This window comes from Rattus norvegicus, chromosome 5 (assembly GCF_036323735.1).
Source record: "Rattus norvegicus strain BN/NHsdMcwi chromosome 5, GRCr8, whole genome shotgun sequence".
In the NCBI taxonomy this organism is placed as follows: Eukaryota; Metazoa; Chordata; class Mammalia; order Rodentia; family Muridae; genus Rattus; species Rattus norvegicus.
Window position 1 is genome coordinate 62,256,353 of NC_086023.1, and position 17,052 is coordinate 62,273,404.

Below are 17,052 nucleotides of genomic sequence, written 5' to 3' on the forward strand. Positions count from 1 at the left end.
CTCTTCAATATTTAAGGACTTAAATAATACCAATGGTAATATCAAGTCATAAACTTCAATTTAGAAAAAAAAATGGAAATCACGTCGATTTCTTCTCAAATATCCTGGAGCTGTTCCCGACAGCTTAACTATGTGTAAAACAATCCAAGTTCCTTTACTTTCACTCAAGGTTACTTCAGCAGTCTCCAGCTTATATTTTCATGTTATCTGAACCCTCCCCACAGGAAACTGCTGTCTTAGGATTTGCCCTGCTTTTTCTGTTTTCAGCACATTACTGATCATATACTTCCTTCTAACCAGAGGCCCTGCAGTCAGCATGCCAGCAGACTGCATTTACTTATTAACTGCCCGAAGCACCTCTTCCTTCTGTAATCCACCTTCTGTAAGGGATTTCTTTTGCTCTTTACTCCAAGACCAATTTTGCCCTCTCCAGAAATTATTTCATTGCAGCACCAAAGGAGCATTGGGTGGTTAAAGCAGTCCATCCTTACAAAGTTCTTAAAGTTTGAAGGTCAAAAAGCCCTGAGATGAGGGCCACACTTTAACCTGCCTTTCATCCTCCTCCTAATGAGTCAGTCAGCACAACTGGTAGTCATTTTCTTATTCGATTATGGAAGCTTTAACATTGTAACTATATAACATAAAATTGCCCTTACACCCATTAAAAGGTATTGTTTTTATATACTCACATAATTATAAGACCATCAATTATCTAATATAAGAACGTTTCTAACATCATTTTTCTATTAAATAAAGAATAGTTCATTCTTTATTGATACACACTTTCCAATTATTTCCAATCTTCTGTGTTGTAGAAGCCCAGAAAGAATTATGTGAGTGAGCTGAGGAGAGGCAAAGCTAGACTCTTCCCTCTGCACATGCTCATCCCTTGACGTGTGCTGCTTCTTGGTAGATTTCTGCCTACTTCTCAGGTTATCCCACATGAGGCTGTCTATTGCTCCCTGACTTTTTTTCCTCCATCTTTATTAACTTGAGTGTTTCTTATTTACATTTCGATTGTTATTTTCTTTCCTGGTTTCCAGGCCAACATCCCCCTAACTCCTCCCCCTCCCCTTCTATATGGGCGTTCCTCTCCCCATCCTCCCCCCATTACCACCCTCCCACCAACAATCACATTCACTAGGGGTGCAGTCTTGGCAGGACCAAGGGCTTCCCCTTCCACTGGTGCTCTTACTTGGCTATTCATTGCTACCTATGAGGTTGGAGCCCAGGGTCAGTCCATGTATAGTCTTTGGGTAGTGGCTTAGTCCCTGGAAGCTCTGGTTGCTTGGCATTGTTGTTCATATGGGGTCTCAAGCCCCTTCTAGCTCTTTCAGTCCTTTCTCTGATTCCTTCAATGGGGGTCCCGTTCTCAGTTCAGTGGTTTGCTGCTGGCATTCGCCTATGTATTTGCCGTATTCTGGCTGTGTCTCTCAGGAGAGATTTACATCCAGTTCCTGTCGGCCTGCACTTCTTTGCTTCGTCTATCTTATCTAGTTTGGTGGCTGTATATGTATGGGCCACATGTGGGGCAGGCTCTGAATGTGTTTCCAACATCTTAAGCATCTCCATTTGCAATCACTCTCCCACCCCTTTGCCTCCAGCCTCTGACAATCACTAGTCCACTTTGTTTCTGTGACTTTGAGATCTGCATACTTCCACAAATAGCAGACATTTTGTGTCTATTTATTTAGCGTGTTATTTTAGTCTCACCAGTGGTATTGCACACATCAGTGCTTCGTTTTCTTTTCTGGGACTGAATAATATTTCCTGGGGAGACATTCTGTTGGTGGTCTTCTGGAGGATTGTTACCACTTCTTGCTCTTAAGAATAATGCTGCTATGAAACTGGCGTTTTGTCCGTTTGTCTGAATGTTTTTCTTTCTGAGTCAGTACCCAGGCTGCTAGGATTATAGGCTGACTGCACCTTGTCCATACTGGACATGCTTTATAATCTCTTGGATATTTATTCAGAGGTAGAATTGTTGTTTCCTGGGGTGATTCTGTGTTTGACAAGTTAGGGAATTAAACTGTTTGATAGTGTATTCAACAGGAACATAGAGTTTTAATTTCAGACTAGCACTGGCTAGAATATTTGTCCATTTGACCACTCTAGTGGTTGTAAAGTGGTTTCTCAATGAAGTTTTGATTTGCATTTTCATAGTGTCTAATGTTATTAAACATTTTCCCATATGTTTGTTGGTCCTTTTTGTATTATCACTAGAGTAATGTACATTTAAATTTTTGACACATTTAAAAATTGTTTATTTGTTAGTAAGTTCTATACAAGCTATTTGTATGTTCTGGATATAAGTGCATATATTACTTGTAAATATTTTGTCTGATTTTATTGTTGTTTATTTTCTTGTTGTCTAGGGAGCATAATTTTTATAAGAATTTTATAACTTTTATTACAAAGTTTTACTATGGTAAAATATTTATCCATTTCAAATTGTAAATTCTATATCTTTCACATTATATAACCGTCACTACATCTATGTGCTTTTTCCAGCCCTGAAACCTTTAAATACTAATTGTCCATTGTACTTCCCTTGGTCTCTGAACTTTGTTTCTGTGAACCCAACTGATTTAGTGAGTGAAATAGTGAATGTGTGTAAGTAGAATCAAATGATGTTTATCCTTCGAGGGTGGCTTATTTTATTTGGCCTCATCTCCTCTAGGTTCATCCATGAGACAGCATTTTCTCCCAAGCAGTATGCTACTGCATGTATACACTAGCTTTTCACCCATCTATTTGCCTGTGGTGAACAGTTGAGTAGCATCTTTTGTGGCTGTGGTGAACAGTGCTGCTCTGAGCATGGGTAGATGGTATGTGTTGAGTTCCTGCTCTCATTTCTTTTGGGTGTGTACTCTGAGGTGGGATTACTATGTCAGACATCATCCTCACTATGATTATCTTATTTTTTGAGACAGGGTCTCTTCTCCAGCCCAAGCTAAAACATAAAGTAAGGAGTCACAGTAAAAGTCAAAAGTCCTAAGGCCATTTTGAAGGAGAGAAGAGTAAAATCATCCTGACAGACACCCTAATATGCACAGTGCACAAGGGTTAGGTTGAACCCCTGACTAGCACAGAACAACTCCAAGGCTACGTCTTAACTGCATTAAAAGAAAGAACAACTTCAAATGGGTCACAAACTAAGTATATAAACCTAAACCCATAATGTTCTTTGAGAAGTACCTCAGAGGATTGGAGATTGTGGAGCTGACTCAGTTGGCAAAGTGCAGAATTTTATATTACTACTAGCAGTGCACAGGAATTCCAGAGGATCTTTAATTTTTTTTATTTAATAAGAACCATTGTAATTGACGTGAAGTAGTACACAAAAGTCTTGAATTTTGATAAAATTCAGTTTATTACCTTTTTCTTGTCTTGGTCATGATTTTGTTAACAGCTAAGAAATCATGGTTTAATACAAAATCACAAAGATTTAATACTTCATGTGTGTAATAGAGGAAGACACTTGAATTCAGGTCCTCATGCTTGCACAGCAGACATTTAACTAAGCCATTTCCCTAGCCCCTAATTCTTTTTTTTTTTGTTGAGAATTTTATAGTTTTAGTTGGTATATTTAGGTTCATGATCCATTTGAAGTTGTGTGTGCATGGTCCAAGGTACAAGGTACAGTTCAACCTCACTCTTAGGCATTATGTATGCCTAGTTGTCTGGTATCATTTATTAAACTGTTTGTTTCCTCTAAAACAGCCGTAGCACATTTGTCAGACATGAACTGAGCATGAGAGTAGGGGTTGTTCCTGGACTCTCTGTCCTTCCCTTTGATCGTATGCTTTTACACCCTGAATCTTCTTGAGACATTCTCTTCACTCGGCTCCCATAAAAGCTGTCTGGGCTTTCTCAAGGTAATTTCTGCATGCCGTTGCTTTCAGGCTTTGCTTATCCATCTGTCTTTATCTCTTCAACCTCACAGCATCCCAGGGCTCAACCATGCCACTTTCTCTCTGTCCTACCCACTGCTGAAGTGATAATCTTCCAGACCTAGGGATTTATAATCATTCTGAAACTCATGTCTTCCACAAACCCCACTCCATGTCTACTCAGTATGATTATTAGGAGGTAAACAGGTGTCGTAGACAGAGCATATCCCAATCAGACTCAAGATCTTTCTTCTCAATTCCCCAGCAACTCTGCTCTTTATCTAGTTTTTCTTCCAGTAAATAGCAGTTATTCCTGACTTTTTCCCAACAACTAACATCCAATCTATTAGTACATTCTGCCTCCTCTACCTTTAGCTTTATTCATTCATTTCCTCTCTGTGTCTGTCTGTCTCTGTCTCTGTCTCTGTCTGTCTCTGTCTTTGTCTGTCTGTCTGTCTGTCTGTCTCTCTCTCTCTCTCTCTCTCTCTCTCTCTCTGTGTGTGTGTGTGTGTGTGTGTGTGCACATGTGCATATGTCAGAGGACAGGAGTCAGTTCTTTCTAGCATATGGGTTCCAAGGCTTGAACTCAACCTTTAACTGCTGCTGAGTCATCTTGCTAACCTGTCTTCTGTGTTTTAAGCAGTAACCTCTGCCTCCATCACATTCATTTCTGCTTGAGCCATCATTTTCTTTTATCTAGATTGTTGCGGTAGTCTAACTGGTCTTCTTGTTTAAACCCCTGTCCCTTTACAGTCTGTTCTGTCATAGCAATCAGAGTAATTCTTATCAAAGATCACATCACTCTTATTCACAACCTCCAATGATTTTCTGTCTCACCAAGAATGAAAGCCAGAATTCTTCTGAAAACTTGAACTGGCTCTTAACTGAAAACTAGCTGTTCTTCCACACCAATTATGTTCTCACCTTAGGCTTCACACTTGGGTATATTAGACCGAAAATACTTTTCTTCAAAGACTCTGAATGTTCTTTTTATTCCCTTCCTTCAGGTCTCTGCTTAAATAAATATCTTATTGATGAAGTCTCTCTGACAACTTTTAATTAAAAACATGGGGTGTTTGAGACAGAGCCTTATGCATACTCCATTGACATTCAGTTCACTGTGTAGCTAAGGATAGATAGCAGTGAACTTCTGATTCTTCTGCCTCCACCTCCAAAAATGGCACAGGCTTCTGACATATTTTCTTTGGTCCTGAACAAGAGAGATTTTTCTTAGAAAAGTTCTAAGTCCTAAAATTTATAGATTCCCTTTGCTAAATACAAGTGCTAGATTTGCTGAGCCTTCTAACTACAAAGATAAAGGGTAAGATCAAGTAATATAGAGTGCTTACTCTCAAGTAAGTTCATCTACATTTTGAGTAGGCTATGGAGTATGAATTGGAGAGGACCATGTCCCGTGCTAAGGAGGCGAGCATAGAGTTTCTTGTAGTACAAATGGGAGGCAATGAGACTATGGATTAGGTCAGTGGTAATCTAGAATACAAATCAGGAAAAGATGTCAAAGATATTTAGGAGGTAGATTACAGAGGATTGAATGATCAACCCATACTTACTGGGTGAAAAGAGGGAGGAATCTAATTGTCTGTGAGTGTGGGAAGATTATCTCAGGCATTGGATATGAGAAGGTAAGAAGAGGTAGGTGGTGGTGGTGGTGGTGGTGGTGGTGGTGGTGGTGGTGGTGGTGGTGGTGGTGGTGTGTTTTAGCATATCCTGAATTTGAACTAAGCATGAGATATGACGGTGCTATGTGCCAGGCAACTAGTAATATAATGTGCTGGGTTAAGTAGGGATCTAAAGGTTAGCTATAATAATGTTTTGGAAGCAGCCAGCAAGGGAAGAGATTGGTGTAATGATAGACTGACATATGTCAATATATCCAGTGGAGATTGAGCATCTGTATCTATCTGTCACATTCTCACGTGTATGATCACGGTATTTGTCAAGCATGATATGGTAAGTACTATAAAGAAACAAAGGCAAACAGAACTTAGATGCCTTAGGAGGACTTAGTTAACTCCAACCTCAGTGGGTATCAGGGAAAGCTGCGTCAGGCTGGTAGGGCGGAATGTGTGGATTTCTGACTGTGTGGGGAAATGAGGTTGTACAAATTATATACAAGTCCAGAAAAGTTGGTGGGAGATGAAAATTTGGGAATTGGAATCAAATCTTTAAGAACCTTGATGGACTTGTGGGCTTATTTTATCTTTAAATGTTTGATGTGTGCACACACTTGGGCCTACGGCTAATGCCAGGGGTCTTGATTACTCTCCATCTTGTTGGTGGAGTCAGGATGTCAGTTGACCCAGAAGTTGCCAATACAGCTAGTCTAGCAAGTCCTCAGGCTTGTGCAACAATATTTCGTCCACTGAGCACTAAACTGATTATATTTTATTCTTGAGAAGGAAGTTTTGGAGAAATCAAGGGCAGGGAGGGGTGACCAGAATATGGTATGATATTGAGACTATAAGAAGTGGAGAAGGGGGTTGGGGATTTAGCTCAGTGGTAGAGCACTTGCCTACCAAGCACAAGGCCCTGGGTTCGGTCCCCAGCTCCGAAAAAAGAAAAGAAAAGAAAAAAAAGAAGTGGAGAAGGAAAGAAACATTTCCAATTTGAACCTTAGAGTCAAAGTATTTCTTGCCTAATTTTCTTATTCAGAGAGAAATAAGGAGGGTGTCCTCAGGAGGGTGGGACGTGGATGTGAAAGGGATCTGTTCCTGTTCCAGGAAGTTCCTGTTCCAGGGAGTAGTGAGCACTCACTCTTCTGGTGCCACCCAGTTCTGGAGGATTCCTCTTGATGAACTCATTCTTTTGTCTGGACAAGTAATCTGCTTTGCTCTCCGAAATACAGATATTTCTCTTCTATTTGTGATATGATAGTAATGGACTTTTCAGATGGAGAGAAAAGAAAGTGAAAAGGCCTAGTTGGATGGATCTCATAGAGAAGGAAGCCGGTGGCCCTGGCCACATGTGTTTCCATAAGTAATGTTGTCTCTGGTGAAAAGAAAAGGAGACGTTGGGCTGGAGAGATGGCTCAGTGGTTAGGAGCGCTGACTGCTCTTCCACAGGTCCTGAGTTCAATTCCCAGCAACCACATGGTGGCTCACAACCATCTGTAATGGGATCTGATGCTCTCTTCTGGTGTGTCTGAAGACAGCTACAGTGTACTCATATAAATAAAATAAATCTTTAAAAAAAAAAAAAAAGAAAAGGAGACGTTGTCTCTTGTTGTGACTTGCTTGAACCATCTGAAAGTGTCCATTTTCTTTGTAATATTGCTGAGATCAGCACATAATAATTAAACCTGAGATAGGAGTCATGGTTTTCATATCCAGATCCCTGTGATTTCTCTTAGAGCAATTGATAATATACCCCAAAGTCTTCACATGTTCAATATCTTGATCCTGGCTCTAACTGCATGCCCTACTTTGGCCCAGCTTAATTTAATTTGGAGAAACAAGCCCAGATTCACTGAGCAAATGCATGGCCAGATCTGCTCTGTGAAGTGGAGGGGCTCAGCCACCAAGCTTAGGGTTTAAGACCTTCTATACAGATGAATTCAACCCATATGGCTTTTGAAGAAGAAGGTACTGTGTGCTCAGTACTGGTGCTGCCTGCAGGAGGAGTCTAGTGACGATTCTGTGGTATTGGCAGCCCTGATTCTGAACACAGAGCACTTTGGGAAGAGGAAAAGAACAAGTGGAATTCCCAGGTAGACCTTGTCCTTTGTAGTAATTACCCACCAGATGTTCTTACTAAAAACCAGATTGGCCAATACAGGAAGAAAAGATTCTGGGAGGCAGTCAGGTGTCCTTCATGGCCTCCTCTGTGTTCAGAGTCAGTCCCTCCCCTTCATGTCCCTTAGGGTTAGCTGCCATTTTGGGGGGTTTACAATAGAATTGAATCTACTAACCTTTCTGCTGTTTTTGTTTGTTTGTTTGTTTTTTGTTTTTTCCTATTCTTTCTCTTCCTGCAGAAGGAAAGCGAGAAGCTCTTCAGGTTGTGCCTCTGGTCATTTGGGCCTATTTTGTTGTTTATTTTCTACTGTTCTCTGAGTACTGTGTGTATGTATATGTGTGCATGATCTGTGCCTCTGAGCTATGGTTCATGTAGAGAATCTATTTTTTTTTTCAGAAAGAAGTTTGTATGCATGCTTATGTTGTGTGTGCGTGGGCCACCGTCCCTGGAGCATAGTGAGAGGCTGTATGTGTGTTGGCATGGATGCACATTCGGTGCGGCATGTGTGTGCTTCCACTTGTACTCAGTCTGACACTGCAGCACTCAACTGCTCCTAGTTTGCACAGTGTGTGTCCCTTTCCTACTTGTTGCTGACCCTAGCATATGTTGTAAACAACTCTGGCTGAGCCCAGCATGTTCACATACTTTATAGTTTGGCTTGAGAGCTGCCACAGATATATTCTGTCCTTGTCTGGGACCCCAAGTATGGAAGTGCATTCATGCTTTTGAACTGGCTCCCTGGCCTCTGTCTGGGCAAGCCTCTGCACACCTGCTGTATGGCCATCTCAAGCTGTGTGATGCACCAATGCACTGTGCCTGTTAGCAATGGCTCTTGAATTTGGTGAGGATTTACTTTGCTTGGGACTTGGGCCCTAAAGAACACTGAATCCTGTTCAGAAGAGTTTGTTCATAGGTTCTGAACCTATAAACACAAGATTCATGTTCACCTTGTCCTTTCTTCAGATACAAGGGCTATCTATGAATATACCTTCTATAAGTGTTTGGCTAGACTTCTTCCTGCTCCCCTCCTTCCTTCAGTGTGCTGTGTATGCATGCCCTGTGCTTCTGCAAACCGTTGCCCTCTCTGAGCACAGGAAGTATGCATGATCTGGGCTTAGCTCCCAAAGACTTTTTTCATCTGTTTTCTGAAGCCAAGTAATTTCTGGCAAATGTCTAACTCCAAGAATTTAAAAAGAGAGATGAGAATCCACTCAGTACAGTAGCTGCTTCCAGAGAGAAGATACATCCTTGTTGGCGGGATCTAGGAATGCACAGATGCTTAGCCTTTGCCTCTGCCCCCGACATCCTTAGGAGACGTGCTTCCCCTTTACTCTCACCTGCTGTTGTTTCTTCTATTAGCACATCATGCTTGTTACAGCCACTCCTTGCTGCCTTCTGTTCCTGTCCCTCCCTTATCTGTCATCCCCTCCAGGACTAGGACAGGAGGCAGATGAGGTGGCATAGGGATGGAAAAGACATATAAGTTAAAGTTTAGGCAACATGACAAGGTGTTCACTTTAACCCACGTTCTCCTGAGCGATTGCTCTCCTTTCCGTCACTAGTCGCCCTGTTTTGGCTCCCACACTGTCTGTCTTGCCCCATTCCATCCCTCACTCCCATCCAGAACTAACCACATAAGGTTTGCTCCCAGAACTCATTTGCACCAGGCTAGTAAAGGGGCAGGGTTGGAAAGAGTTGGAAAGGAACAAAGCAAGCCAGGAAGCCCCAGATGTACTAATGCTAGGTTTCTTATTTCTTAAAAGCATGCACGATGGGTTTCTTGGAGCCTCCTGTTAACTTTAGAACTCTCTCTTTTCTGCATTGCTTAAAAATTTTGCTTGTTGGGTTTTTTGTTTTGTTTTGTTTATTTGTTTTGTTTTTATTTTATGCAGAGCCCTTTAAAAAATAAGGTTTGTTTTATTTTGTTTGTGGTTGTTCTTTCTTTGACTGTTTGACCCCCCCCCCTCAGTTTTCAACTTTTCATAAAATTCACCAGAATTATAATCCAAGTAATCTGCCCTATGATCTCTTACTAGATAGTTTATAAAATGTAGAGACTGGACTCATACACATTTTATACTCAGTGAGGTAGAGGGTGGAGGACCCCAGGCTGCCCCAAATTGTCCTTTTACTTCAGTAAGACCTGGGATCCTGAGAGTTCTGACATCTAGCTCTTCCCACTGGATCTTAGAATAAGACCTCAGAGCTTGGCCTTAGATCCTTTCTGTGTATGGTGGAGAAGGAGGTCAGGCAATGCTCCCTACAACAGCCTGCTGGCTGCTCAAGGTAATAGAGTATTGGCTTCGACCTCAGATGGACTCTGTCACAAAATGGCTCATGTGACCTACTTTGCTTACTGTCCAATCTATAGATTCTCTCCCATCTTTCCCCGAGCTAACTTTCTCCTTCTCTTTTTAAAGATTTCAGATGATGGTGACCCCTCCTTGCCTCAGTGGCTCCCAGAAGGGTAAGTGATTCTCTACAAGCTTCCTGTGATCCCATCTGTCTCTACTTTTAGCTTTTCTCTGGGGATATGTAAGATGGCTCCACATGATGGATTGTGGCAGAGGAAGAGGCCCCACCATGGATTCATTGGCTGTCTGGGAAAGAGAGCTGCTGCTGACCTTCTAGAGGCTGAAGCAGGCAGGAGCTTTGCACAGCAGTCCCTGGGTCAGGAAGGTCACTTTAGCTGCCTGTCTTTGCCTGTGTAATTTCTTATTTATCATATAATATATCATATCACTGCTTTTTATGTAGACAATAAGGGCATTTGAGTAAGTCTCTTTATTTGTCTCATTGGTGCGGCTGATTAGGTTGCTCCTGGGCTCAGCCCTGCTTCAGCTGCTGTGACTCACTAATTACATTCCACTCCAGACAAAGCATAAGGGGCATCCCTTCTGAGCTCAGTGTGTTCTCTCTGTGCTTTATTTCTGAGAGTCTCTGATCCATGGGATTGCACCAGCGTCATTTTAAAGCTCAGCTGCTGCCCAGAGCTGACTAACTATTCTTGAGAGAGGAGCTATGTGTCCCCAAGACGTCTCTCTTCCCCACACTGCCTACTGAGCTCCCTGACCTTCCTTTTGCCTGTTGCCCTATAAAGGCTTCTGACATCATACTTCTCAGCTGCCTCTTCATACTCTAGCGAGGAAAGAATATCGAATCATAAATCTGACTACTACATTTTCCACATACCTTTTGTCTTCTTAGGTCAAGGCAAAGTGTTTGAAAAAGCCAGCCCTCTCTATCTATTTCAAAAGATAATTTGTTGCAAAAACCTCTTGACTTAACCAGAGCACATTGTAGTTGTTAGAATTCACTCTGAATCCCTGCCACCAGTTGTTTCTAAAGTGAACTTTAGGTTCTTTATCCAATAAGTAGAAAATGTATACATGTCAGTAGAACATCTCCAAATTGGCTTTAAAATAAAATGCAAAACAATCTCCTCTTGTGTAGTAATATCTTCAAAACAAAGTCCATTGGCTGTGTTGAGGTAGTTTACTGGACATCTTGTATGTTGACTTGGCTACCCCAGCTCCTGGTCTTAACCCAATTAGTGACTTGCTTCTTTGCCTCTATCATGGACACAATTACTTATTCTTTTGGGGCTTCTATCTTTAGACCAGTTATGGTGTGCAATCGGCTACCCAATATCTCTAGCCCATTGTTCTTACAGTGTAAGTGCATAATTACTTGAGTATGTTGGTTTGCATCTGAAAGCTCAACACTCTAAGGCAGGAGGGCTGTTAGTTTATGGCCCCCCTGACCTAGCCAAATAGTGAATTCAAGGCCAGCCTGGACAAAGCTGTGAGACCCTGTCCCAAAACAAAGCCAAGTACATAAAGTTTGTTTTGGGGATGATTTATTTGTCTTCATTAAAGTTCAGAATTTCAGCCTTAAAGAGCAGAAACTTCTTTTCCCTTTTTAACTCAACCTCATGTTATGGAAGTGACACTGAGTCTCAAACCGAGACTCAAAGAGAAGATGGAATATTGTCGGAGGACTAGCAAGCTGGCAGAACTGCAACCAGAGTTCAGGCTGTAGTGCTAGAAGACTGATACTCTTTTGGAAGCATGCTCTGTCTTCTTGGTTCCTGTTAAAATTGTTTGTTGTTAATAAAATTAGGCAATGACAAAGATCTTCAGTTGCTTTTCTGTCATTCTTCTCTGGTCTCTGTTGATAGGTATCTAGGGCTGATCTAGATTAACAGAGTCTCTTTGCAGTTTCCTCTTATCCTTACCCCTGTGGCTTCCTAAGTCTCCTGTCCTACCCCTCGGCCTCTCCTGAGTTATAGGGCTTATCTAGCCGTGGGAGCCTTTGTTTCAGAAGGCTCAAGTAGACAGACAGAGGAATGTCTCATGGCTAGATGGAAGTCTCCTTCAGCATGTCATTTCTTAGCAGTCTTGCTTACCTAGGCAGCGGGCTTTTCTGGTAGAGCCGCCTTGCAGGCTCTGTTGTAGCCTAGACTGTTCAAGACTTCTTATATGAACAGAAAGCTCTCTTGGCCACCAGTTCTCAGCTTGCCTTCTGGAGTACAGGCATTTTCAAATCAACAAAAATGCCTTGAACTGTTTCAGTGAGCTAAAAGAGCCCTTACACCTTTGCTGAAATGGCAGGAATCACTGAGAAACCAAAAGAAGATTCCAAACAGATCCCTTGCATTTCCTTCCTTCGCTTACGGCCTTCCCTCCCCTCTAAAGGTACGTGGAGGTTAGTTCACCTTCCTCTGAGCAGAGGGATAGTAAGGATAGTAGAACAGAGAACCTGCCAGTAACTCAAGGCTGGAGAGATTCTGATGTCTTCTTCTCTCCTTAGGCCAGCGGGAGGGCTCTATGGCATCGACAGCATGCCAGATCTACGAAGAAAGAAGCCACTGCCACTTGTCAGTGATCTGGTGAGTCAACTCCCTGGCATCAGCTTAGGCAGAAGTCTTTGGGCATACACCCCACCAGGTCTTGGCAAGCTCTCAGGATTACTTAGTGATGGTCTCAGTGGGACCTAGCTCTAACTCACTCCCAAGTCAGAATCCTGGGTTCTTCAGTGAGTCAAGCTCCTGTCCAGCATATTTGTGGCTTATACCTTCAATACTGAGCTCAGAGGCCTTACACCAGGCACCTTAACTTCCCTAGGTAGCTTGGCAACCTTCTTCAATAGCTTAAAATGGAACCTGACTCTAGCCTCTAGCCCTTAGATATAACTGAGCTTGGTGTGTGATGTGCTTAACTGGGGCTTGATCCTTCCTAGAGGACAGGTGAAAGCCTCTTCCTAAAATATAAGTTCTATAGACTGTCTGTTAACCTAAGACACTGAAAGCAATGATAAAACATTTGTGCAACTGACTGCATCAGGCTTACGAGTTAAAGGTGTTCTTGGGACTTCCAGGATGACCAAAATCTCCTATTCCTGGCTGTACTTCCTAAAGTAGGATCAGTGTGAAGAGTTGTTCATAGCCCATGAGTGGGTAGGATAGAGTGGGACTAGGCTTTCTGAGCTCTGAGCTCTTAGAGCCAGATATAAGGTACGAGGGTTCAATGAGACCCAAGTAAACCTCATCTCTTTCCCATTTTCTGCTCCTGCCACTCTTATTTCTCCCTGTTCTGTCCATTCTGGTTTTCCTGTCTACCCCTTTACTTTCTTGTGTTCTCGTTTCCTCCCAGCAGCCTCCCTCTCCTTCCTTGGGTGACTGGGAATGTCACTTCCCCTCCCCTCGTTATCTCTTTCTTTACGTATTTCTTTCCATGTCCTCACCTCCTTTCTCATTCTCTTATTCTTCTCTGAACTTCTCTCCATCAGTTTTTCATCTAGCTAGTAGAAGATGGATTCTGTGTCATATTTTCTCTATTTCCTATCTCACCTTTTTACTCTTTTCTCAGTAGGCCTCCCTTTTCCTCAAGCACATCTGAATCATGTCTTACTTACTTCCTCTGTCTTTTACCCTTGCCCATTTTCACTTTGAGACACAATTGTCCTTAGAGTGGGCACTCAGCCTGGGCCCTGCAGCATCTGGGTTAAACACATTTTTTAGTAGATACAGGCAGAGGAGATTAGAACATGTTCCCTGTGTTAACTGGAGGAGAGAACCACTCAGATGCCTCTGAAAGTTTTCATGCCCTTAGTGAACTTTAACGCCATGTTATTCCTTTCTTTGCTCTCCTCTACACAGGCTATGGTGAGTGCATCCAGAGCCCTTCCCCATCCTCTTAAAAGGCCACATCCCCAACTGTTTGGGCCCCTCTCCCAGCTGGTGTTTTTGCTTAGACTCAAATAAGATCTGCCTGTCCAATGTCTGCCGCCTTAATGAAGTCTTGTGTCTTCCAGGGGCCGCCTTTAAGACTTGGGCTTGGCAGAAACATGGGGTTTCTCTACACTTGCTAACAGGACAGCCCCAGTTTTTGAACTTTACTCTCCGTCCTGTCTAGCCCCCACTGTCCCCTTTTCCTATCAAATGCCATTTATTTGGGCTTTTGGCCTTTGTATCTTCCATGGGTTGTGTGTGGGATGGTACCTGGTCATACATACAGGTCAAAGTGTTTGTGTGTGTGTGTGTGTGTGTGTGTGCGCGCGTGCGTGCGTGCGTGCATGCGCGCGCGCGTGTGTGTGTGTGTGTGTGTGTGTGTCCTATTTCTTACTATAATTCTAAGCTTTCCATTTCTCCTTTGATGTCTATGGGATAAGACACCCTAAGAATAGTGGAAGAGGAAAGCCCTTGGGTGGTGGATATCCTGAAGGAAGTGCTGTTCTAACACTGCTAGAACAATCCCTGGACATCTGAACCTGAGGCTCTACTACCTGTTACCCTGGGGTAGTGTCTAGTGACAGCAAAAATAGAATAGTGTCAGTCATAGTCAGGTGGCTTTGGAAACTGAAGCTGCCTTCCCAGGACCTGGCCAGTCTCTTGTGGCAGCCAGGGCTGACAGGCAACTCTTCCTCACAGTCACTGGTCCAGTCACGGAAAGCAGGGATTACTTCCGCTATGGCTACACGTACCTCTCTCAAGGATGAAGATCTGGTAAGTGACTCTTGGACATTTGTGACTCCACTAGCCTCAGGAGTGGTCACCTCAGTAGCCATACTAACTGAATTTTTAAATTCTGGTGTAGAGTTGCCAAGATAGTGTCTGGTCTCAGTTTCTTCAGTATAGAGAAATAAGAGTCCATATTGGAGTATTGAAGCACATGACCACTGATCTTGGGGTTTTATAGTGAGCCCATTACCCTTCGTTTCCCTAGAGTGAATGAATGCTCAGACTCAAAAATGGGCACACAACGAATGACTAGAAGCACATTCTAGTGTGGCCTTTTCTGTGCCAGGCCAGGCTCTGGGTTGGTCCAGGCTAGGATGTGTTATCCACTGCCAGAGTAGAAGCCATGGACCTGACTGTCCCACAGGGCCTCAGTCCTTCCTAATACAGTGATAGTGTTGCTGGTCTGTGATGGGACATGTGTCTTTCAGAAATCCCATGTGTATAAGAAAACTCTGCAGGCCTTAATCTACCCCATCTCGTGCACCACGCCCCACAACTTTGAGGTCTGGTCTGCCACGACACCCACCTACTGCTATGAGTGTGAAGGCTTGCTCTGGGGCCTTGCCCGGCAAGGCATGCGCTGCAGCGAGTGTGGCGTCAAGTGCCATGAGAAGTGCCAAGACCTGCTCAATGCCGATTGCCTACAGCGTGAGTGCCCATGGGATGAGGACTGGGGAGCAGGGGCAACAGGGCCTTTCTAAAATAGTGCGAGCAAGGGACAGGAGTGTTGGATATGTCACTTCTCTATTCTGCTCTAGTCCGAGGGCCTCTACTCTTCAGAAAATACGGTGCTGAGTCAGGAGATACTGTTTGTCCAAACCGTGGGTCTTAGAGCAGTCTCTTAGGCTTTAGGGAAAATCCTTGGAACTTTCTATAGCCTTCTATGGAGCTAGAGTCTCTTGCAGGATTCATTTAATTCAAGAACATCAGCTTGAATAGTTTATATCATTGCTTATGTTGAAAGGACGTCTGTTATAATCCTGCCAGGCGTGGTGGCACATGCCCTTAAACTCAGCACTTGGGAGACAGAGGCAGGCAGATCTCTGTGGGTTCTAGGTCAGCCTGGTCTATATAGGAGGTTCTAAGGCAATTAAGGCTACATAGTGACATAGAGGGGACACTGTCTCATAAAAAAGGCTGGGGGTAGGGATCCCAAATATAAGAATCTTTGCTTCCTCATAGAGAAAAAGTGGTTCTCAAAGCTAGGAGTGGTAGAGATAAGATTTAAACCCATGTCTGATAACAAAGATTTTATATATATATATATATATATATATATATATATATATATATATATATATATTTGGATCACACTACACTATTTGCTGAGATTAAAAGTACTAGGACCATAAGCAGAACCCAATTGTGTTCTGTGGCACGTCAGGGATTTGTATCATGCCTGGCAAATGAGATTGGCAGTATTGTCATGGCACCTACCATTGCTCCATGATATCTGAGACACCCTTTGGTGATAGTTTGACTTTAGAGACTCAATGGAACCTCTTCCAGCATTTCTCTAAACAGAATAGTATAGTGAATTCCACCATCACTATCAAGAGTTTGCTGCCCTTTAAATTGCACTCTCAACTCCTCTGGCCTGGCCATAGCCCCACAGACATAGCCTTTTCACAGAGAACTTACAGTATCCTCAAGCTTCTTCCATTGTTCCTGCCTCTTCCTGACACTTCCTCAGCTTGACCTTGGTCTGGGAGGCTGTCTGTTGCTTAGTTGTACTTTCTGGGCCATCCTTCAGGGGCCGCTGAAAAGAGCTCTAAGCACGGAGCTGAGGACCGGACTCAGAACATTATCATGGCCATGAAGGACCGTATGAAGATCCGAGAACGGAATAAACCAGAGATCTTTGAGGTTATCCGGGATGTGTTCACAGTGAGCAAAGTTGCCCACGTGCAGCAGATGAAAACAGTAAAGCAGAGTGTCCTGGATGGCACCTCCAAGTGGTCGGCCAAAATTACCATCACGGGTAAGCAGGCTAAAGTGTGAGGGTTTAGGGAGGCCTTGGGGTGGGGAAAGCTTGAGAGGAGGCATCTCAAATAAGAGGCAACAAGGGGCTGAGAAAGAAGCTATAACTGAGAGCAAGACAGAGTCTCCTGTCATTCTTCACCCCTCCCCATTTAGACTGGGTGCTAGAAGAGGCAAGCGCTTGGAAATAATATGAACCACAAGACAAGGACGTTCTAATAGCCTGACAGTGCACACTCAGTCGAAAGCTGTGGGTGGGAGGACACCAGGGAATAGTTACCAGAGGTTTGTCGGTAAGGTGTGTGGGGTGAAGCATGTGCACATCAGAGGGTTGAGGACCTGTGAGGCCGTCAATGAAGGACTCAATGAAGGAGATTGGGTTCTTGGATTAAGCTTTGAGGAAGA

The 17,052-nt window shown here is 43.2% G+C and overlaps 1 protein-coding gene across 15 annotated transcripts in view; it reads left to right on the forward strand.

The window, feature by feature from the left end:
* Positions 1–17,052, forward strand: part of Unc13b (unc-13 homolog B) — a 215,076-nt gene that overhangs the window by 171,544 nt on the left and 26,480 nt on the right. For 9 of the 15 annotated variants that reach the window (XM_063288360.1, XM_039110717.2, XM_039110722.2 and 6 more), the window contains 5 exons: positions 10,067–10,113; positions 12,459–12,537; positions 14,578–14,652; positions 15,096–15,315; positions 16,421–16,648. In XM_063288360.1, the coding sequence (XP_063144430.1) occupies positions 10,067–10,113; positions 12,459–12,537; positions 14,578–14,652; positions 15,096–15,315; positions 16,421–16,648 (649 nt within the window). Of the gene's footprint in view, positions 1–7,884; positions 7,908–10,066; positions 10,114–12,458; positions 12,538–13,806; positions 13,813–14,577; positions 14,653–15,095; positions 15,316–16,420; positions 16,649–17,052 lie in introns of all 15 variants that reach the window. The other 6 variants (XM_063288358.1, XM_063288357.1, XM_039110716.2 and 3 more) reach the window with 3 other exon arrangements.